General features: G+C 43.6%; 2 protein-coding genes across 9 annotated transcripts in view; both read left to right on the top strand.

Annotated features, from left to right (window-relative positions):
- Nucleotides 1-13829, top strand: part of LOC133122676 (DENN domain-containing protein 4B-like) — a 41245-nt gene extending 27416 nt beyond the window's left edge. For 4 of the 8 annotated variants that reach the window (XM_061232782.1, XM_061232790.1, XM_061232799.1 and 1 more), the window contains 17 exons: nt 92-225; nt 614-728; nt 1375-1581; nt 2720-2848; nt 2974-3118; nt 3459-3614; nt 4526-4739; nt 4859-5150; nt 5627-5722; nt 6440-6615; nt 6975-7131; nt 7363-7428; nt 7764-8003; nt 8302-8401; nt 8883-9048; nt 9655-9713; nt 10020-13829. In XM_061232782.1, the coding sequence (XP_061088766.1) occupies nt 92-225; nt 614-728; nt 1375-1581; nt 2720-2848; nt 2974-3118; nt 3459-3614; nt 4526-4739; nt 4859-5150; nt 5627-5722; nt 6440-6615; nt 6975-7131; nt 7363-7428; nt 7764-8003; nt 8302-8401; nt 8883-9048; nt 9655-9713; nt 10020-10165 (2598 nt within the window). In that variant the 3' untranslated portion in view covers nt 10166-13829. Of the gene's footprint in view, nt 1-91; nt 226-613; nt 729-1374; nt 1582-2719; nt 2849-2973; nt 3119-3458; nt 3615-4525; nt 4740-4858; nt 5151-5626; nt 5723-5804; nt 6616-6974; nt 7132-7362; nt 7429-7763; nt 8004-8301; nt 8402-8882; nt 9049-9654; nt 9714-9963 lie in introns of those variants that run through there. The other 4 variants (XM_061232774.1, XM_061232808.1, XR_009708130.1 and 1 more) reach the window with 4 other exon arrangements.
- A 539-nt stretch (nt 13830-14368) lies between these two features.
- LOC133122710 (protein JTB-like) lies at nt 14369-20482 on the top strand. The gene is made up of 6 exons (XM_061232834.1): nt 14369-14619; nt 15305-15441; nt 15544-15584; nt 15785-15873; nt 16227-16306; nt 17226-20482. The coding sequence occupies exons 2-6, from the start codon at nt 15368-15370 to the stop codon at nt 17380-17382; spliced, it is 441 nt and encodes a 146-aa protein (XP_061088818.1). The 5' UTR covers nt 14369-14619; nt 15305-15367; the 3' UTR covers nt 17383-20482.
- The last annotated feature ends 2915 nt before the right edge of the window (nt 20483-23397 follow it).

Here is a 23397-nt window from a genome sequence, read left to right as displayed (position 1 = left end):
CTTCCTCCACGTTCTCTCTCTCACCCTCCTGCTCGTGGTGTTGCGGTGTGTGTGTGTGTGTGTGTGTGTGTGTGTGTGTGTGTGGGAGCAGGTGGGTGTGGAGAAGCCGGAGGAGGTGCGGCTGATAGACCTGGATGAGACCCACAGTGGGGAGCACACCGTGTTCATTATGCCCCCAGAGGAGCCCCAGGAGGCAGACGGCTCTGAGTGCCCTGCTCTGTACAGGTAATGTACGCACTCTCTCTCACACACACACACACACACACACACACACACACACACACACAGCACGACATAGCAGGTATTTTCGACAAGATCTGAAATGTCAAAAAAATGTATGCTGGAATATGCTATTTATTCAGAACATTTCTTGATTTGGGGAAAGCTTATGGAAAGCATCATGTAAAGATTAAAATCAGTTATCTTTAACTGACAGGCATCCTTGTGTACTTCAGACCTCATTTACATAAGCCTGTAACAATCCAGGATTATTATCAATTACCTGTCAGTTCTCCTCAGGAGACACAAGCTACTGCCTTGTGCCTTCATGCTCATTGAGGGTTTAATCTGACTTATTGATCTTGGAGCCCTGACTGTGTTTGTGTTTGTTTAGCTACGAGACCTTCCCATCCCTTCAGCCGGAGTTGTTCGACCGCCCGCAGGACCAGCTGCGTGCTCCAACCAAAGGCAGCGCCCCGAGTAGCCCCGCCCCACGACGCACCAAACAGGTAGAGGCCCCGCCTCCCACCTGGGACCCCGGGGATTATTGCTTTTATGCATTGCTGCCACATGATTGGCTGATTAAATATTTGCATTAACAAACTGGTGTACAGGTCTACCTAATAAAGTCATCACTGAGTGTATGTGGATGTTTTCCAGAATTGTCTGCCCTGTGTTTAAATGGTTCAGAGTAGTGCATGTACCTGACAGTGCACATCCTTGAAAGTCAGCACATCCTTGAAAGTCAGCGCATCCTTGCACATTCTCTCTCACATTGCTCACCCCCTCACAAACCTGTCAATACTACAGGATGTTACTCCTCAGGCTGTACACTTTGTCCTCAGTGTGAAATTACAAATCTAATAAAAGTGGCTGGGCCTGTGCTACAGATCAATGGTGTTAAAGACCTCTATAATTTTAGGAAATGTGAAAAGTAAGATGGGTTGTTAGGTCATCAGACACATCTGAACCACAGACAGAAAGAGCTGCTTTGAGAAATTGAAGCTGAAAGCTGACGTTTGTTGTATGAGCTTTGCAGTGGGCACAGAGCTTTCTCAGGCCTGGCTTTAGTCTGTGGCCTGTGCTGACCCCTCTCTCCTCCACAGGAGATCAAGCTGGCCCAGTGGCCTGTGCTGACCCCTCTCTCCTCCACAGGAGATCAAGCTGGCCCAGAGGCGGGCCCAGAAGTACGCCTCGGTCCCAGACATGTGGTCCAAGTGCCTGCTGGGGCACTGCTACGGCCTGTGGTTCATCTACCTGCCCACCTTCGTGCGGGCGGAGACTGCCAAGGTGCGGGCGCTGCAGACCGCCTACGAGGTCCTGAAGCACATGGAGACCCGCAAGGTGGTGCTGCCCGACGAGGTGAGAGCCGTCTCCGCTGGTCTGTCCCGCTGGTCTGTCCCGCTGGTCTGTCCCGCTGGTCTGTCCCGCTGGACTGTCCCGCTGGACTGTCCCGCTGGACTGTCCCGCTCTGTCTCTGTGTTCCCCAGTAAGGCGCGGGAGTGCACAGCGTGGTTTTGGACCGCGTCATCATCATGCTTTTGGACTGTTTCATCACAAATTTTAATAAGATTTGGCCTTTTAAGAAAGTCCTGGAACCCAAAATACATTTGTCTCGGGTTATTAATCTGTAGGCAGTTGGTGTGAATGGCTGTGTGTGAGACAAAGAAGAGAAAAGAGTTTGAAGTGCAAGATACAGGCTAAAAAAAAGCACTTTATTAGCGCAAACTATCGGAATCTGTGACGATGCAGTCCAAAAGTGGACAGTGGATAGTGACAGTGTGTACCATAGGCCTAAATAATACACATCAAATCCTGGCTTTAAGCAGCAAGGAAGCCGTTTGTACAACAGAAACGACAGAAATGGAAGACTGTAATTACTGATTTACCATGTGTGTGATAATGGGAGGGAAAGCCTTTTATGTGGGTCCAACCATTAATGTTCTGATGTGCGTGCACACACACACCCTGTCCTCCCTCTCCCTCTCTCTCAGTTCTTTTTGTTATTTTATTTTTTCTTCTGTGATTTAGTCCCTTTATTCACAGTAATGCAGTTATTGGATATAATCTGTATTGAATCGGATCCTGTAGAATAGGTGACTACCTGATGAAGGAGGACCTGAGTTTGCTCTCAGCATCTTATAGAGCCTGTTCTTATATTCTAGCAGAGTGCAGTAGTGCTAAAGGACCTGGGCTTGTTACCAGAAGGATAGAGGAATGAGTGCTGTACCTTACCGTAGTTTCTATGAATATTACTGTACCTTACCGTAGTTTCTATGAATATTACTGTTCCTTACCGTAGTTTCTATGAATGTTACTTTGTGTCTGGAATAGGTTTGCTGCAGAATGTGCTTGCCGATATTGGGCAACGACGAGAATTTTGGCGCCTCATCGACTCACCGAACACATCAGCTGCCTGCTTCTCCCATTCTGAGAGGCGGATAAGGCATTTGAATGCAGACTGCGTTTTTGAGAAGTGTTGGGGTTGATGTGTTGGCAGGTGTGCTACCGGATACTGATGCAGCTGTGTGGGCAGTACGGGCAGCCGGTGCTGGCTGTTCGGGTTCTGCTGGAGATGAAGAAAGCCGGCATCACGCCCAATACCATCACTTACGGCTACTACAATAAGGTCAGTTGCCACGGTAATCCAGCCTTATGCGCCCCATTGCTGCAGTCCTTCCTTTACGTGACTTCAGTCTGGAGTCTGTGATGGGCTTATTGTTTATTTGCTGTTCTTTTTCACCCCCTCTGCAGGCTGTGCTGGAGAGCAAGTGGCCCTCCACCAATCAGGGCGGCCGCTTGCGCTGGGCCAAGCTGCGAAATGTCTTAATGGGCGTGGCTCAGTTCAGACAGCCAATCAAACGGCGCCAGAAGTGTGGCTCTGTTGGATCACGACCAGGTATGGGTGAGGCTCTTTGATTTAGTTGTTGGCTCTATTTTACTTTACATTACCGTTATTTTAGCTGATGCTTTTATCCAAAGTGACTTGGAGTTGATTAGCAGGGGACTTTGTTGTACGTCGCTCTGGATAAGAGCGTCTGCCAAATGCCATTAATGTAATGTAATGTAATGACTATCCCCCTGGAGCAGTGTGAGGTTAAGAGCCTTGCTTAAAGGGCCCATTTGATGCACAGACATAATTTTATTAAAGTACTTTATGTGTTTTACAATTCTAACACCATATATATAGAATTATGTTATATCAACTGAGCGTTTGTGCTGCGGTTGGTTTGGCGCAGATGTCCTGAGTGAGCGCCCTCCAAAGGCACGCCCCCACTCCAGTCTGATTCGCCAGGCAAGCTGGAGCGGGTTGAGTGAAGGCTCCAGCCACGAATCCCTGACCAGCCTTCTCGTGAAGAGCAACAGTCTGAGCAGCATGCGATCATCAACTGACAGTGAGAAAGTTCAGAAATATCTACTCCATCCTCGTCTTCATCAAGTTGAAGAAAAATAGTAGCTTCTTTAATAATTCCGTTTCAGATATTTTTTAACTACAGACAGTTCAACAGGGAACTCAACTATGACCAGACCTGTGTCAAGTACCAGAAATGCATTTGTATTTCTACATTTTCAATGACTTCAATTACAATTTCAAAGTAGTATTTTAGAGAGAGGGAGAGAGGGAGAGAGGGAAAGATGCTGAAGCAACAATAATGCCCTAATGGCCAAACTGTAAGAGTATCAGAAATCGATTGCTTGACTGAGCCAGATAAAGAAATTAGCCATCGGAGGCCTGCAGAAGCCTTTACTCAGCTGTAACCTGTACACATGCAGTAGACCTTCACCTCCCCAAAACACACAGGCACTGTCTACCTCTGAGGATGTACTTCTGCTCTGGATTACCAGGGTTCATTTCAGTACTTTTTAGTGGGCGGAGGAATGGTGTTAAAGATGTTTAACTAAAATAATTTTAAACCATTTTTTTTTAACTCAGTTTCTGAATTTCATAGTTTTCAGTCCATTTATTTAGTAGATATGTGAGTGACTTTCGCAACAATAGGTATATTTTTAGTAAAGTGATTGAACACCGTAAGCCTTTTATGCACTTAATAATTACATGCATTATTCATTAAAAATCCAGTAGAGTATAGTTAAGTTTTGTCTTGGATTGTGATTAATGGATTGAATTAGACTTGCTATACAGTAGCTTGCATTGTAAGAATAACTGAGCTGCCCTCGCCTAACAGAGGAAAAAAAACACAAATGCAGATTTGCTACAATACCTGAGGTCCAGAAGATGTGGATGGTATTTAAAGCATCCTGGGTGGAGGGGCACTTTTAATTAAAGACTGTTCCTCTGTTACAGAGTCTAACGTATCGAAGAACCGCTGCGCAGACGACCCCGCTGCCCGTAAGCCCCCCGCGGGCCCACGCGACACGGCCACCCCGCCTCTGCTGCCCCCTACTGGCACGGTGGTGCGGCGCAGCGAGGTGTGCCTGTCCACCTTCTACAGAGACTGCGCTGAGACGCCCGACTGTGAGCCGGACTACATCTGCGAGCCCGGGGAAAGAGACAGCAGGTGAGAGACGCGGGGCCCTGCGGGGACCTGCGGGGCCCTGTGGGGCCCCGCGGGGACGGGCTCAGGGGCCCTGGACGGAGTTTGATTCGGGGCTGACGTTTTATTCCGTCTCCCTGAAGCCCCAGCGGCCGGGCGGCGGGGGCCCGGGAGACGCTCAGCAGGAAGGCGGTGGATGAGAACTGTAACAACGTCTCGTCGCCCAGCCGGGGCCTGGCGGGGAAGCTGCAGCAGCTGCTGACGCCCACGCGACACCGGGCCTCAGTCCGGCGCGCCGCCAGCGTGGACGACCGCCGCTCGGCCGGAGGGGGCCTCCCCGCGCGCAGGGTGTCCGAGCAGCGCCAGTCCCGCAAGGCCCAAGTGGCCGAGAGCCTGCTGAAGGCCAAGGAGCGCCTCTATAACGCCACGTCTGAGGTGGGCGCCCCCTCCTGGCTGTGTGCGACCTGGCAGTAGGCTGCCCTGTGACTGAGGCCGCGGGCAGTCGGTGTGAATGGCTGTGTGTGAGACAAAGAAGAGAAAAGAGTTTGACTTTTTAAAATAATTATTTGGAAGTAATCGGGTCCATTATTTCCAATTGATAAAATTGATATTTTGTGGCCAGAGATTTGTTTTAAACATTTAGCTTGTGTTGTAAACTGGATGGCTTGTGACATTTTGAGAAATGGCTCAATATTAGGGCCCATTTACAAATGACTAGTGAATGATTAAAGCGGAACACACCCTCACCGTGTCAGATTGCAATGAGAGTGAAGATGATATCTTTTCTTCTATTTCAGCTCTGAGAGATTCTTTTTTATTCTTCACAAATGGTCAATTGGTATATTTGTGCAAGCATTTGTTTTTTTTACCCTGTAATTAATTTTGTGTTGTTTTTGTCCCCCACTCCATAGAGTTCACTCTCAACTAATAGTGATATTGATACCAGTAACTTGACCTTTCAACTGAGAAAGTCCTGGGATTCCACGCAGGAAGGAGCAGGGCTTGAGGTAATTTATTATTATACAGTACACAGTATATATATATATATATTCATTTTTAATATTGTGCTTTAAAATTGGTCTTCCACAGAGTAGAGCTCCTGCAGTGACTGGGTTCCCACAGGCACAGACCGCTGGTACAAGCGTGGGAAAAGTTTATTTTGCCAGAGCCATGAGCAGACGGTTAGGAGAGGAATGCTGGGTAATGCGGTGCTGTGGAACTTGTGTCCCGTGGGACACGGCCCAGTAGTTGCTGACCTGCGACAAACGTTCTCTGCTGTGCGTGGGGGCGGTGATGAAACGGTACAGCGTAGGATTGTTTAGAGCAGCAGTCTTTGCGTACAAAAGCTGTTGTGTAAAATGAAGGCGTTCTCCAGAGTGCACTGTGTTCAGATAAGATAAGATATACTTTATTGAACCCTGTGGGTTAATTTGTCCTCTGCATTTGACCCATCCTAGTTATTAGGGGTGGTGGGCAGCCACAGTGCAGCGCCCGGGGAGCAATGTGGGGTTAAGGGCCTCGCTCAAGGGCCCAACGGCTGTGCGGATCATTTATTGTGGCTCGACCGGGATTCGAACCACTGACGTTGTGGCTCCCAGTCATGTACCTTAACCACTACGCTACAAGCCGCCCCAGGTTGTTAGGCTCCCAGATTGCGCTTCAGTGCGGCGGTGCTGTGTTTGAGGTCTTGTGTCCTGACTGGCCGTTGGCTCACTCCTGCCCAGGTGGTGCTGTCTAGCTGCTCCCTGTGCCGGAGCTGCAACTCCCTGGTCTACGACGAGGAAATCATGGCCGGCTGGAGCTCAGACGACTCCAACCTCAACTCCACCTGCCCCTTCTGCTCGGCCACCTTCGTGCCCCTGCTCAACGCCGAGATCTGTGACCTGGGCCCTGTGTGCAGGTGTGTGAGCTGGGCCCTGGGCATCGCCACCATCTTAGGACTGGGGTGGTATCAGTGCCTGCAGGCCTTGTGTCTGCCACAGCAAGTGGGCGTCCTTTTGGCATGGAAAACGTTGTTGCCTTACTGGAACTTGTTTGACATTCTGCATTCTGAAAGTATCATTGATCCAAAGCTTTTAAATATTAGTGCTGGTCAGAGCAGGCTTTTTTCTTTTCCCTCCCCGAGGCTGGTAATCTGGAGAGTTCACACCGCCTGCTCAAACAGACATTAGCAAGCCAAACATAAGCCGTGTTATTAACCAAACAAAGAGAGGTTCCAGTGTTAAGTAAAGACAGTCTGGTACCATTGTGTGTTCACAGCTTGGAGCGCAACAACTGGAACGCGGAGGATGAGCCAGAGGCTGGCACAGTGCCACCCGCTGGACAGGAGGGCTTCCTGCGGCACCTCTATAATGGCGTGAGCGAGGACTCCAGCTCTGAGACCAGCGGGTATTCAGAGAACAGCAGCACCACCCTGGTATATTTATTTAACTTCACTACACCTACAAACTCCATATGCTGGTGCATGTCACCCTTGTATTTGTTTCAGATACTATACAGCAGGGGTCGGCAACCCTGGTCCTGGAGAGCCGCAGGGTGTGCTGGCTTTCGTTGTTACTTGCCATTAATTGATCAATGAAAGCCGTTGATTACACAGTTAACTCACCTCACCTGGTTTCTTGGGTCTGAATCGGTTGCTTATTTTAAGGTGGAGACGAAAGCCAGCACACCCTGCGGCTCTCCAGGACCAGGGTTGCCGACCCCTGCTATACAGGTAGACAGATACTATGTAAATCATAATAGCTTTTATAATTTTTAGCTTTATTTTATGTATAGTACAACTTTAACAACTTTAACAAGACAGCTTGGTTTTGTGAGCACTGGCTTTATTTTTATTTTCATGTCCATATAAATAGTTTTTATGAATGAATAGAAATTTGGAACAATGGGTGTGTATTATTGCACAAGTGAGTGGATACTATATTCGTATCCTGTTATCCGTTGTGCATCCTCATACAGTGTCATACCCACACATGTATGGTTTAGCTGTGTGCTCTGGTTGGTTGGCGTGGTGAATGGCGCGTGCTCATTGGGTGGCTGTGTGTCCAGGGCTCGTCGGTGGGCGGGCCGCCCATGGTGACGGTGGCCTACCTGAGCCCTCTGGTCCTGCGGAAGGAGCTGGAGAGCCTGCTGGAGAACGAGGGCGAGGCGGTGCTGTCCCAGGGCCTGCTGCTCGACAGCCACTCCATCATCTTCTGGAACCTGGTGTGGTACTTCCAGCGTCTCGGCCTGCCCAGCAACCTGCTGCAGCTCATCCGCTCCTCACAGCTGGCCTCCCAGCTCTCCCAGGTAACCGCCCTGCCTCTGGGTCTGCAACAAAGTACAGGGGGGGGGTCTTTCACTTTATCAATCTTCATCTTTGGGGCAGTGGGCTCTTACCTCCAAATGCTCCTGACGAGCCTAACCCCCAAATGCTATATGAATGCCAACCATTTACCATTAGCATTTCATCCTCCACCTCAGGTGTAGGTGTGTGTGTGTGTGTGTCTGTGTGTGTCTGTGTGTGTCTGTGTGTGTATGTGTTCATCCTTTACAGGGCGCTCTCGGTTGACTTTGGTGTTTTCTCTGCACCCTCGTGTCTCCTCAGGGGCAGGAGAACTCTGCAGTGAGGGTGAGGTTGCTGTGGGACACTCTGACCCCTGACACAGACCACTGGCCACCCCTCTACGTCCTGTGGCGGATACACAGTAAGACTGTCCTTCACATATAAAACACTGCGGTCCCAATTCTTGTCAGTTTGTCTGGAATAACTAGTTTGTGAGATCTTTAGAATTTTGGAGGGCAGTGATTAGTGTAATGTTCTCACTGCAAAAATAGTCTGGCTTTAAAATCTTATTTTAGCAAGTATTAGCTTGTTCAAAGTTACTGTTTGCTTGGAAGAGGAGTTTTCATACCCCATTGGCAAACAGTCTCATCTCATTGGCAATAATTTAGTCTAACAAAAAAGTCGCATTTTAAGCCTAAATATAGGACTAAAATGCTTGTTGTTGATTTACTTATTTGGGGGTTTTTGCAGTGCTGGGCTTGAATTATTAGAATGTGTTTGATGACCAGTGATTGTGTAAATGATAAGGTTGACACTTCCAGACGTACCTGTTCCTACTGTAATGTCTGGTATGTACTATAATGGCCTATATGTCAGTATTTCCTCTGGTCTGTGCCTGTCAGGTGGAGCGCAGACGCGTAGCCACTGCTGGAGGAGGCACAACCACCCCTTCACCCTGGCCTTCCTGGAGGAAGTGCTGCGCTGGGTCGGCATGAACGAGGTTCACAAGGCAGTCACTCTCTTCCTGGACACCGTTGCTAAGCAACCCGCCACTCCTCGGATACAGAGGTGAGAGGTGTAAATGACAGGAGACGTAGTAGCTATTAAGTATGCGGCATTTGGCGTACAAACCTGGAGAGTGTGTGAAAGCATCTGCATCATTAAGTGGGAACACGCTGTGCAGACATTTTTGTGGTTTGTGAAAAATACAGTCCCATCTATAGAACTGAGAAATTAATTATGGGGGGGGGGGGGTCCACTGAGGGGTAAAATACAGAGCAGTTTGTGCTGTTAATTGGAAAAAGCTGCAAAGGCTATGCATGTCATATTTATAAGTGATTCATTAGAGCACTCTGCAGTTACCTCCAAATAGTTAGCAAGCGCAGTTCACAAATACAAATATACGACACTTTTTTGGTTGTGAAATATTGTTTGGACTGTCACATTGGCCTTAAGGTATTTGAGCGAGGGTGCAAGTTTGAGCTTCTCTGGTGCCTTGTCTCTGCACAGTTGTTGTTGTTTTTGACTAAAATACTAATGTTTGTGTCAGTTTATGTCCAAGACCACAAAGAAATTAAATCGCTGGTTTTCCCGACACATAAGTTCTGTTGATGCACCATTTCATTTGACGTGTGTTTGACCTGACCTCAGTCTGACCTGGTTATCTGTCATCAGGAGTCTGTACAGAGAGATCCTCTTCCTCACACTGGCTGCTATGGGCAAGGATCATGTCGGTAAGCAGGCTTTTCCTCTTGTGATTTCTACACAAACCCACACCACTACCTGGATGACTACAATTCAGTACCCACACACAGACTTTGTCCTCAATAAGTTTCATGTTCTTTTGCTCACTTTTCCTACATTTAGAAGAACAGATCTAATAGTGTTTGTTCCGGAGGTTTTACATGATGCATTCATCCATCACTGTGGGACATGAATTTAATTAAAACTGCACCTTAGGAAGGTAATGTTTTGTGTGTGAAGCTGCCGGTGGCATCATGAGCAGAGCCCCAGTGACCCGGCCCTCCCTGTCCCCCCAGCTGCTTTCGATAAGAAGTACAAGGCAGCGTACGCCCGGCTGAGCGGCTCCCTTGGCCGAGAGGAGCTGCGCAGGAAGAGAGCCCAGCCGCCCAGCCCCAAGGCTGTGGACTGCAGACGCTGCTTCCTGCTGCCGCTGGAGTGCTGATGCTGATATACACACACACACACACACACACGCACGCACGCGCAAGCACATACGCACACAGGCACACACACGCACGCACGCACGCGCACGCACACATACACACACACACACGCACACACATACACACACACACACACACACACACACACACACACACACACACACACACACACACGCATACATACACATACATACACATGCACACACACACACACACGCACGCGCAAGCACATACGCACACAGGCACACACACACGCACGCACGCGCACACACACACACACACACACGCACGCGCAAGCACATACATACACATACATACACATGCACACACACACACACGCACGCACGCACATGCAGGCCCACGCACACACATACACACACGCACGTGCACACACAAGCACATGCGCACACATACACACACACACACACACACACACACAGGCATGCACACACATACACATACATGAACACGCGCACACCCACAAGCACATGCGCACACACACACACACACACACACACATGTGCACACGCACACACACCCACACACACTCAAACATGCACGCATGGACACTAGCGCACACATGCATGCACACACGCACGCGCTTGCACACATGCACACTCACAGAAAAAAGACCGGCTGTGTCAGACATCTTCCCAGTGCTAACTCCTGCTGCCGTTGCTATAGCCTGGCCTTTCAATAGGAAGACATCTGCCTGTTATACCTCATGCTGCTTTGGTCCCCGATTCACCCTTAGGTTCTATTGACTCCGCCCTGGAAGTGGTCTGTTCTGTCCAAACCCCTATCCTACTGCTAAAGGCTGGCTGTACTGCTGAAGTAGCCTGGCTCATGTCTTATATCTACACTGTGCAGCTCATGTCTGTCCCGCCCTGATTCATAACCCTGCCCTTCAGCTTCTGTGCAGTCAGCCTGATATGAAGGTCTTTAGTGGTGAACCATGGCGTTTGTTCATGTCCTACCACCCCTCAGTTTATAAACACAGCTTGTGACCTTTTGCAGAGAGCATATTTGAGATTGGGGGAAAGTTTAATGGACACCCCACAATACATGTTTTTGAACAGACAATGCATCTTTAAATGGCCGTTTCTGTTTTGAAATCACACATTGCAAAATGATGCAGCACATGTAAGGGGCATGACCTAAAGTGCATATGAAGTATGAACAGATGACTGTGTTTTTCCCTCAGTAAAAAAGCATGCATGACAGAAACCTGCAGTCCAACATGTAGTACCCTATTAGTATTATAGTAAGCCATCATTACAAACTTGAAACCTGGACCCAAACTCCAATCCCCATTAAGCATAGGAACTCACCGTTGCACCAGGTCTGTATGACCAGGTCTGATAATTAACACACATAAACCCGTTCAGTACATCAGCCACACAGGGAGAGAATGGGTACAAAATATATTTTTCTTCCTTTACTGTAAATGACTGTGATCTCCATTACTTTGAGAACCCGGTGGGTTTTGGGGAGCAGGGTGGCTCATTACTTGGGAGATGCAGTAGGAAACTTGGCTGGATTGATTGGAAGGGGGGAGCGGGCCAGAAGGCTCAGGACACGGCGGCCGGTGACAGCAGGACAGGATGGTTCTACAGTCAGAGAGGCGCTGCAGGCGGGTGGGAGGGTGGAGGGCTACAGACACTGATGGTGAGTCCCAGCCCAGACACCTGCCCAGCTGCTGTAAACCAAACCGCTTCACGGACAAGATTGACGTCAATATTGTTTTTGTTTTTGTATTTTTTTTTTTTTTTTTTTTTGATTGAACTGTTCCCGCTTTGGGGTTTTTTTGACTGGAGGAAGGGACTGTGAGCTCCTGTTGAACTGTTTGTGGAAATAATTTAAGGTGACAGAGTGAAGAGGAGCGTTGATGTCATGTTTTACCCACGTTGTTATCCCTAGTTACCTCGTTTTACACCTATTGTTCCCCGATAAATGTGATGGGTATGTTTGTGTCTCCTCCAGCTGTTTTTATGGGATTTTTAAAGTCATCTCAAATGGTAGTATCTTGGGAAATGCCTTTTAGAAAGGGTGAACCATTAAAGGAAGCCTACAGTGTGTAAACCACATGCTATGGTCTTCATAAGGCTGTAAAATATGTGGCTCTGACTTACTCAATCACCACACAGATGTATTTATTTCACATCGAACTCATTTCGCCCACAATTCTCACAGCAAATCATTTTAACTGATAAATCAGCTGGCATTTTTTGTTCCCCCCCCCCCCCCAGCAGATAAATATTCAGATAAATATGTAAATAATCTATTTTCACACACACAATCTCATCGAGTACAGTAGTGTATTCTCGCAAAGTGCTTCTCCCTCTGCTTGAGAAAAAATGCTCAGGCAAGAGCGGTTGGACATTTCAGTCTGTTCACAATTTTGGGCAGTCTTCCTGTGCTTACTGTACCTTAGAAGGATAGTTTATTAATTAATTCTAGTGCATCACACACAACATATCAAATTTCAACCAAATTAATCTGCATCGTAGGTAGGGATAAATCAGTCTAGATCTTGTTTTCATTCAGAGAAGGAAAATGTGTCTAGCAGGTCCCCAGCAGTTATTGCCATGAGAGCTGATATTACCTGTAATGAGTATTGCTTGAGAATACTTCCTAATGGAACCACCACTTTTTCAAGCGCTTCGTTCCACACCAGGTCTTGGCTCATATGTCAGACTACCTGATTGTTTTTAACTCAACTAAAATTGAGAGCTATATTTAAATAAAGAAATTATAATTGAATTTTTAATTGTATTTCTGCTGGAAGCATCCCTATATCATGTATGTGCAGTAGCACTGAAGTGAGAACTTTTCTGTTATCAAGGGTTCCTGTTCGAATCGGTGCATGATGCTGTTTTAAGGTGAAAGACTGAGGTTAAGCCAGCATAGCCATTCATTGCCACAACTTTCTGGAAAGAGGAAATATATATTCATCAGTAGGTGTAACTGTGTAAGGGGTCAATCGGAGACATTGTTTCCAGACCACTTCTACTTAATAAAACATGCAATAAGACTAGATGTATAATTGGCACATTTGCTTGCTGCTTAACAGCTGACCAAGTAAACTCAGTCTCTTCTGTAAGAAGGTGCAGCTTCTGAGAGCGACCATGAGACTGTCGATACTGTTGGTGTATAATGGTCTTAAAGGAAAATAAGACCATTTGAAATGCCACCAATGTCATTGTATGTTGCTTCGATGTATGGGCATTGTCACGGAAAAACGGCAATCTTTTCTTGTCCAGAACTGTATAGATTAAATGTCAATCATTGAGAAAAAATTGTCCTTCCTTTTATTGTCCTTATCACACCAAGGCTGACAAAGCTCCACATTGCAGTGACCTGGCCAGCAGAGGGCAATATGCCAATATGAGTCAAGTCAACATTGCAATAGTGAAGTGGTAACACATTCTGGAGAAGTCGCACAGACCCGACTTATAATACCGCTATTTCAAGTGCGAGGAATTTCAAATGTCACTTTTTATTTTTTTATGGGGAAATGAATAATGAAGAAAACAGAATTTTATTTAAGATTTACTTTTCATGTTGTGTTTGCTGTTGTAATTTATATGGCTGTGGTTTCTGTTGTAAATGTCTGTTTTGTTTTTTTAAAGGAAAGAACAAAGACCCCTCCCCCAAAATAAACCTGGGTCAGTGTTTTTAATTCATGAGTTATGAGCATATTGTGTTTGCATTAGTTTTGCTTGTGGATGGTGACAACCAGGTGAAATTAGCTGGCTACCCATTATAGGTGCGAGTGACATATTTAGGAGGCAACATATTTTACTGAATGCAGAGTAAATGTTTGTCTGGTTTGTTTGAACTGTACCTTTCATCAGCACCACGGGAAAACATGGAGGATTCAATATAATCAACAGTGGAGTTGAATGTTTTAACCCTTTGATGTACAACATGGGTCAAAAGAGTTTTTATTTTCTATATCTTTCCATAGCTTGTGCATCAATGGGTTAAATGGGTATGATGCCAGTAACATATTTTTGTCAGTATGCCTGTAAAATTATCAAAACATTTAGTTAGCTAGAATATTATGTAACCTATGTATTTGATAAAATAGAAATGGACTTGCATATCTGGCTAATGGTATTATATGAGATAATATGAAATGCAGGCTTTGTGTTAAAAACGGATCCCAGTAAAGCAAAAAGTGACATCCATGACTGCCCACACTTGGCATAGGTTGTCCCTTAGCATAGACGGGAAAAAATAAAAGAGTTAATGCACGTCGGTTGTCCACGCAATGAACGTAACGTGGTACACGCAACCTTAAAGGTCACGATGGCAGCGACAGGAAGGCAATTGTGTCTGAAGACGAACTTTTTTTAGTGGCTGTATAATTACGTTTTTAACAACAATAATCGGTAATTCGTGCTAGTTTGAAAGAATTCATGTCACGGTGTAAAATGATTTAACTTTGGTGAGTTACGGTTAGTAGCTAGTTACTTTAGTGGATGTGATCAGAGCTCACTAACGTTGGATAACTAACTTAGTACTCCAACGATACAGCTATCCGATACTCAGTTAACGTAGATGGGACAATGGAGTCTATTTTCAGTATACTAGGTAGGCTAGCTAGCTAGCTTTTTACTAAAACATGAATGTCGACTAGCCAATAATGGAAAGTTCATCGCTGTGTTCGCTTTGACATTCGGTTAAATCCGGAGTATGGCTCATTTGTCAACGCTGAGTGGCGCAAAATGTAAATATAAGCTAACTTGGCTAGCTAGAACTATACCGGCTTCTACTGTAGTTAGCTAATTTATTTCGCTCTAGCTAGCAGCTACGGCCTGGCGTTTCTAATTGTCGCGATGTGACGTTAACTGTCAAACCCCCCGGCTGCCTCGCTAGCTACTACGCAGTTTTCGTCAGTGATGTCTGTGGTGGAATTCTTTTTAACTACAAGATGAGAGTGCCCTGGATGCCTGTGAGTCTGTGGGTAGGGGGTGTCCCTGCCTGGATGAAATCCGGTTGAAAACCCCTGAACTATCCCCGAAAAAAACATTTGGCTGGCCATGTTGACCATATTTACTCAGTGCTAACGTTAGGTAACGTAGTGTGAAACGTCAGGTTCTCAGAATTGTGTTGTTTTGTTACTTTATTAGATACCCCGATAAAGCGCAGTGGTATGTAAATTCGGGGTTAACTTGTCCAAACACACTCCAGCAATGGGAAGCGGTTGCAGAATCTCTGCTCAACCTGTGGCCATCTACGTGGTCTTCTGCGGTTGGATGTCCCTCAGGTGAGGTTGATGGGGTGCGAGAAGCGCACGGTCAGGAAACCTGTGTCATAGTTAACGTTACATCTTTCAGACATTTTAATGCCTTTCTCCCCCCTTCCCCAGAGTATTTGGTGCTGCTGTTTTGAATCAAGAAAATACCTCAGGTAGGGTGACATTCATATTCGCCATGTTTAAATGTACTGCAATACCTTACATTTGCTTAAACGACTGTAAACAAGTGCATAAACTAGAAGGTGTGAGTTTGTGGATGAGGCATAAGCGTCATAATGTGTAGGTATTTTGTGGATTCAGTCTGAATAAAGGGCCAAGTTCTGTCGCATTACATAAGTGGCCTGTGTTGCAGTTGCCACCGCGGCTGAGGCCATGCCCTGCTGGCAGGTGGAGGAGTTTGTGGTGTTGGCAGAATGTGCTCTGTGCAGCGATTTTCAGACTGTGAGTACCAGGCCTCTTCCTTTCTTTCTCCTGCTGCAAATGCAAGTCACAAGCCTATGTACAGCTATACAGTCTTGAGCTATGAGTCCCAGAGAGGGGGCAGTCATTATTATTATTTAGTGCATATACTGTTAATTTCTTGCAAGATTGCATGTTTCTCGCACTAATACCATCTACCTGAAAGCAGAGGCCTTTCTTTTCTGAATATGTTATGCCAGTGGGATAAAGGAGTTGAATGCAGTTGATGGGAAAGATCATTGGAGGTCCTTCTTTATAAGCATGCAGTGTGCTTTGGCATGTGGACCAATATAAATCCAGCCATAACTTCTAATGCTCTGGTATGGCTTCTGTAGAAGACCTGGTCTGAGTGCAGCCCAACTGGATATGTGGAGAGGGTCAACTGCACCAAGTCTCAGAAGGATGAGTACAAGAGGTGACATTTTTATTTTATTTCATAGGTGTTGTAGGTCATTATCCTGTATTCTGATGTTGGATAGCTTCACATAAATTGCATTGGCATTAAATTGCTCTGTGTTAGGGTGACTTCCAAGCAACTTAATGTTCTGTCATAATCCTTTGCATATTGATTCTTTTAAATTGTCATAGGCCTTTGAAATCCGACCTAGAGCAAAACCTTTTCTGGATCAAAGCATAATTATGTTTTTATTGCGTTTTATTCAAATGTTTGACACATTGCTCTCTTAAGAGTCCCCGTAATTCAGATGCCGCGTTCCAACCACAGGAATTATTTTGCGAACAAAAAGCTAACACCCATGTTATGTACGTCAAGGCCAGAGCTGATAAGGATTCACATGCTGGTCAATGCTGTTGTTAGGCTGTAAATGAGAATGCCAACAATAAAGACATTTACAGCGATGCATACACATTTTCGAAGTATAAATATGTATAATTTATCACACAAATGAATAATAGCAACACGCGTGAATGGTAAATGAAAATAAAGCCGGTTAGATCTGTGCGTGATGTTCTTGTCTGACGGGTTGCTAACTACTTATCCGAAGCAATTTACTTGTTGAATTTACACAGAATTATTTTGAAAAACATTGTTTCATATACAAACAAATGTTGAAATGTCATAATTTATCTTAAAGGATTTAGAAAACTTAGAGGATTTAGAATTTTTCCCATTGAGTGTCGGATGTTTTGATTCGGAAGTCTCAAAAATGCTAATTAAACATGAATATTCACGAAGGGAATGACGACTTCTGAGGTCTATTGTAATAAGGCTGCGGTCTATGCTAAGAATGTAAGAAGCACTGTAGGACTGTAGTTCAGGTAGAATGTAACCCTCTCATTTTAATATGTGCTCTGTCTCCTTCCTCGTACCCCAGCTGTCGCTCTGTCGTGACGGAGGAGCACCTCTTCTGGAGATTTGAGGGCATCATGTTGGCCCTGGCTGTCCTTTTTGCGCTGCTGGTGGTGTCACGCCAGAGAGCCCTTGATCGCTTGGTGTCAGAGAAGGTCCGCAAGCAAATAGAATCCATATAGAACTGCAAGTTTCCTGGGGAGAGGAAGCAAAGGGGTCTATGCAACAAGCTCTCAGTGTAACCTCTTTTGAGATTAGTCATATTTTTCGCCTGTTTTTGAGTATTAAAATGAAGAATTGGCCATCTCAGAATAACTTTAGCTATCGATCTGATAATTGGAAATTAAGCAAATTACAGCCAATATCAAATTAATATTTAAGGAGCCAATCTACCATGATGGCTAGCAAGCTTTTCTAGATAGCGATATATGGAATTGATGGGGGATAGCCATTCATGAGAACTTAATATGTAACATCAATTTATAATTATATTGATGGTATTGTTATTATAACAATATAAATTACTTAATAGAATATGTTTTGAATATTTTAACTTATTCTATACTCTTACCAGATGGTGTTACACTGGGTTACCTCAGAATATTTCTTCAGAATCCTTGTCAGTTATCAATCAATAATGCATTGTCTGTCACCATATTTATAGAGTGGGTAATCAAAATTTGATTTGTGTCTTATCTTTGACTCAAAAATGAGAGTGCTCGAATAAAATGCACTAACTATTGTTTCATGCAAGGGTCAGGTACATATTCAGTTTCAGTGCTTGTGATTCCTGTAGTAGCTGTGTGCTGCTATTGAATGGAATTGAAACCACTACACACTTATGGCTTAGATTTAGTTCAGTAATCATAAGACTATAATCATAAACACTTATGTGTGCTTGCATTTTGCTAGGAAATAGAAAGGTGCAAATGTGTACACCAGTTTCTCAGAAGTAAGAAGGCATATGCACACTGTATGAAATACGTTGACTGGTGCAAACAACACCTTGATCTCAAAGATCTCTGTCATTAACTCTGTAACTATCAACTCTGATAGCCATTTCTGGACCTTTGCAGGAGGAATGTTCTTCACGTCATTGTGCTTTCTTGAGGGTATTTAATGAGGTATTCAGGTTTTTACATTGCTGTCCAAGGTTTTTACATTGCTGTACATGGAGCAGGGATTGCATTTGCGATAATTTGCTGGTTTTGGGAAGTGGGGCCTTGTTTTGAGAGTGTAAATAAGCCCGTAAATGAAATGGTTGAGCCCTGGAAAGTAGGGCTTTATAACAAACGGGATTCTCAGGTTTGTTGTGTGGCCCGTATGCAGAGATTGCATAATCCCAGTGTCTGTGCTGATGCTATGGTGGAACTTGCAAGCAGCCTTGTAGCTATATCTTCATCACCTGGAAGCATTAGCTGCCTGAGCCACTACTGGTTGAGAAGATCCTGTTTAGAGGTTATTTAATCACCAGATGCAGCTTGGATGCAAAAAAACATTATTTGGGGCTTTTGGTATTGTGTAATAATTGGATTTACTGGTCTTCCTTGCAAATAATTATTACACAGCATAGTACAATTATTTTGAAGAACCAGCATATTACAAAATGTGTCATCTCAGGGAGATTAACAATATGCAGTATTTTTTCCATATGTTCTGAACACCTACCTGTCCAATATCTGACATTCTCACACAGTGCAGTGCATTGGGAGAATTCCCTTTCAAAATGACAGCAATGTGAAAACCTGAGTTGAAATTATCCGCCTTGGTAATATATACACTCAGAAATGAAGGTACAAAGAGTGCCTAAAAAGGTACAAATGTTAGTTTCTGGGGTGGTACACTATAGGTACATATAATTATACCCCTAGCCAGCAATATATAATTAATTTGTATCTTCTTTGCTTGAAAACATGCTCATTTGTACCCAAAGAGATCATGACTACTTTCACGGTATAAATTTGATCGTTGAAAAACCAAAATGTACCTCCACTGTCACTTTAGTTCTGAGCGTTTATTGTACTTACAGCTCACAGTTCCATTTGTTTCCTAGTCTGAGTCATTGGCTGGAGTGTTTACCACTTAAATCATAGTCACAATTAGTGGCTTTCATAGAGGAGCAGAGCGTGTTCTGTGTTATTTTGTATCACCTACACAGTGACTGTACAATGCCCAGTGTTAATTCAACTCTGTATAGGGTTGATTTAACACTGATAATTTTACTCCGTAGTTCACAGGTTCATTTATTCCTTTTTTAACAGATACTCTAGAAGTACTCTCATGAGTGTTGCGTTCCTAATACATTTTTTCTTTTTTTTTTCTTTGGAGAGATGTACAAAAGCTGGCTCTGGTGTTACATTTGGCACATGAAATTCCAAACCTAAACCATTCAGTCTGCCTTTTGGGAATATATAACAGCCCAGACGTTTTTCCCTAGAAGACCAGTAGAATGCATTGTGCAGTGACTTGTCCGTGAAGTGATGAAGTGGCTTTGGAAAGGAGCATGTAGATACACCTGTTAGTCAACACAAACTGTTTTTTTCCCTTTGTTTACGCTGCTGGTGCTTATCAGTGAAATGACACTAAGACTTCAAGGTCTTCAAGGGCAGTAGCAGTAGACAAAGATATGAACTGAGGTTTAGAACCTACACTTCCGACTTCTGTTCACTGAGCAAGCGTTTTAATTCCTGATTATGAACTAATTGTTTGAAATTTGTGGTTTATGTAAGTTATGTAATGTTATCATTTTGAACATCTTAATGTTTAATTACCATATTCATGTTTAACATTGTGATAAAACCTGTAGATTATTGTGGTGGAAGAGGCATTTTCATCTCATAGGTTTTGCGCAGGTTATTTATTTGATGAGATGGAAATGTGAACTTTAGTGACCTGAGCTACTGAACTGATTGTTGTGTAGAGGATGAAATATATATTTTTTAAATTTATGAGCTTTTAAGTTAATGTTCTGTAAATAATGTTTTTTTGTGTGAGGTGTATTTCTGTAATTCCCACTGAAATGCTTTGTTAAATATCAATTAATTTTGTGCAAGCTTCTGTACCATATCAGACCATAGAGGTATGGGAGTTTGGATGTGTTTAACGCTAAAGTATTTACAGCCTCTAAGTATAGGCAGTTGTGAGTTATCACAGATCATAAATAAATGCATTTGGTTATTTGTAGTTCTAATCCCCTTCTTTATTCCAAAATATGTATTCTGTGTTTATGCATTTATACACATTTGCCTGCTTCTATAAATAAAATATCACATGCTGAAATAAGTATTTAATATCTGTTATGGCTTCATGCAGTTAATGTCAATGTTAACACAATGGTTACATTCAGAACAAAATTCAGATCTGTATTTAAGCAAAATATAAACATACTTCTGTCTACAGTACATAAAGCATTCTTAAAATATAGGTTCAAATGCTTGTACGTTTTATTTAGGCATCTATCTATGCTGTTCTTAGAGCAACTTATCACAGCTTTAGCTTTCAATGTGTTTTCACGGAAAGCACAATGTATTTTAAACATACCAAAAACAACCAGTCTGTCGTATAACCAGTCTGTCGCATTTTCTGATACAAAAAAAGCAACGAAAAAATCTGATATAAGGGTGCCCTCAGTGCAGGCGGGGTCACAGACATTTGAGGAAAAAGTAGTTGCACTTCGACGCTCGTGGACAGTCGCATAATTGGCCGAACCGAGCACCCTTCTTCACTGAGCAGAAGTCGCCGACATTACACTACGGAAAGGGAAAAGGGAAACACGTTTTGTGAAGATAGCAGATGAAGAGCAGATGTCTTTTTACTGTGTTGTGACTCAAAATTGATTATTTCAAGGTCTCCATTGAAATGTTTTTGGTACTTGTAATCAGCGTGCCTGCCTGTACAACGATTTCTCCAAATTCGGTGATAACTGGACCCGCAAATAGGCTGCATGTGACCCGATAAATTGTGTATCTGACACGGTCTCAAACATGCAGTTAATGGGATGGCTCTCATAAAGTCACATAAAAAAAAACTAGCATCCCTGTAACTGCCTGATTGTCTTTATGATATCATATGGACTAATAAATAACAGTTAGAAAAGGTGAGTTTGATGCTAATATATAATATAAATAAGACTTTACCATTAAATTATTTGTTTGTTAAGTACTGAATGTAAAAGTGATGCATGCTGCATACCCCAGGGAGGCGACTGTGTTTCCTTTCCCAAATAACCATTCTTCTATTCTGAAGTTTTTCCAGAACGTCGTGGAGAACATCTAGCTGCAAAAGAGTGACGAAAGAAATTATATACATTACTTTTTTCCCGCTTCAAAAAAATCTTTACCACGTTATTGTATGTCTCAAAAACTTTTTACTTCTTTGCTTCCACTTTCCACAAATTAGTTGCCCGTTTGCGCATAGGGCTACCATATTTCGAGTAATAAAATAAATTAATATAATATAATTTATAAAATAAATTGTCAGGTATTCTATTGTTTAAATTATTTTAAAGATTTGAACTCTATTGAATATGCTATCCAGACTCACAAGTTCTTTCTTCTGTTCTCTGCTGTCATCTGTTTTCAGGCATAACTCATCCAATCGTCTCGCTTCCACTCTGGATGTTAGCCAGTGCGTGTACAAAAATAAGCTCAGTGCCAGGACTAGGGTACTGACATTTGCCATGTTATGATTTTCATAAGCCAACGGATGGTTGGTGACCGCTGTAATGATGAACCAAAAGTACTTTCAAGTCTGACGCGCGCTTTTGCGAAGATTGTGGACTGCTGTCCAAGGTCCTGAATGAATTTAAGCTGTTTGATAAGTTCGCAATCACTGCAAATACGGATACCTCAGGAGACGATAGCATTACTTCCCGGCGTGAAGTAATGGCCAGAGACGAAAATTGATTCACGTCTGTTGATGCAATTAATCCACACACCACTCTGTGATTCGTCACAGCATTAAGAGTACAAAGCTATAATCGAACATGGCGTTTCCTTTCCAGTTATGCGTGAGTCGTTGATGGTGTAACACAGATACATTTATTTTCGATGGGTCATAATCTATTTAATACGAACGCGAAAAAGTTGTAATGTCCACAACTGATGTCAGGGCATCTGTAATAATCTATATACATCAGATTTTTCTATCTCTCCATATTCCATGAATTATTTTGTCATAATATTCGGCCTAGGCTTAATTTTCATGTTTATAAACAGGGGGCGTTACCGCTAACATTGTGAAAAGCGCCTCAAGGAAGGACACTTTGTTGGCCTACTGTTACCTCGCTTGTTTGTCTCTCAGTTACGTAAAAAGATAAAGGGGGACCCTACGCACATAATCCTTTGACCGTTCTCTGCTTAATCGTTTCCGTTTTTAGACTGGTTTAATGATCGGATAACGTCATAGTCATGAGAATCATGACTAGTTGGTGCATTGGCTCATGTCTAAAAACGCTCAAACGCTTTTTACTGGGGGCAATAGATTACTGTACTCTCTGGGTACATTTGGGACGTTTGTTTCTTGAAGAACAAAATGTACCTCCACTTCTACCTTTATTTCTGAGAGTGATGATCCGGCTGGCAGTGATTTTCTTCTTATTTTTAATATGATTATTTACTTTAACTGCTTTAGAACAAAGTAGCCTGTTATCACATTCGATTTCTAACCTACCAATGGCAGCAGCCTGTACGGCGATAAAAAAGGAACGACCTTGCGCTAGATGGCAGCACTTAGACGTGAACTCACGTTCTTTTTCTTTCTTTCTTTCTTTCTTTCTTTCTTTCTTTCTTTCTTTCTAATTAATTTACTTATTCAGCTCATTTGATGTTGCTGAGACAGCGCGTCCTAAAATGCAGGGTACATTATTTAAATGTATTGATATTATAGTTTCTTCCTCCATCTGTCAAAAAATGGACTTATAAGCTGAAGATGTTATGTACATTTGTAAATGTTTGTGTGCATATGAAACAGGTTGAACAGAAAAATGTACAGTTGAGACAAACATTTAAAGACAGTAAAAGCATTTAAAGACAGCAACTGTCAGTAATTCTAGTAAAAGGTACCATGACAATAACGTTGGGGAAGAGTCAGTCTTTATGTATGTTTTATTTATGTATAAAAGGCCACTAATACGTAAGACACAATGTGTGTGGGTTGGATTTAATGGGCTTGAAAAAGCCTGAAATGCAGGTCTGAAA

The sequence above is a fragment of the Conger conger genome, chromosome 1 (genome assembly GCF_963514075.1).
Source record: "Conger conger chromosome 1, fConCon1.1, whole genome shotgun sequence".
Taxonomy (NCBI): domain Eukaryota; kingdom Metazoa; phylum Chordata; class Actinopteri; order Anguilliformes; family Congridae; genus Conger; species Conger conger.
The sequence above is the reverse complement of the archived record's forward strand: the minus strand, read 5'-3'. Positions and strand labels throughout refer to the sequence as shown.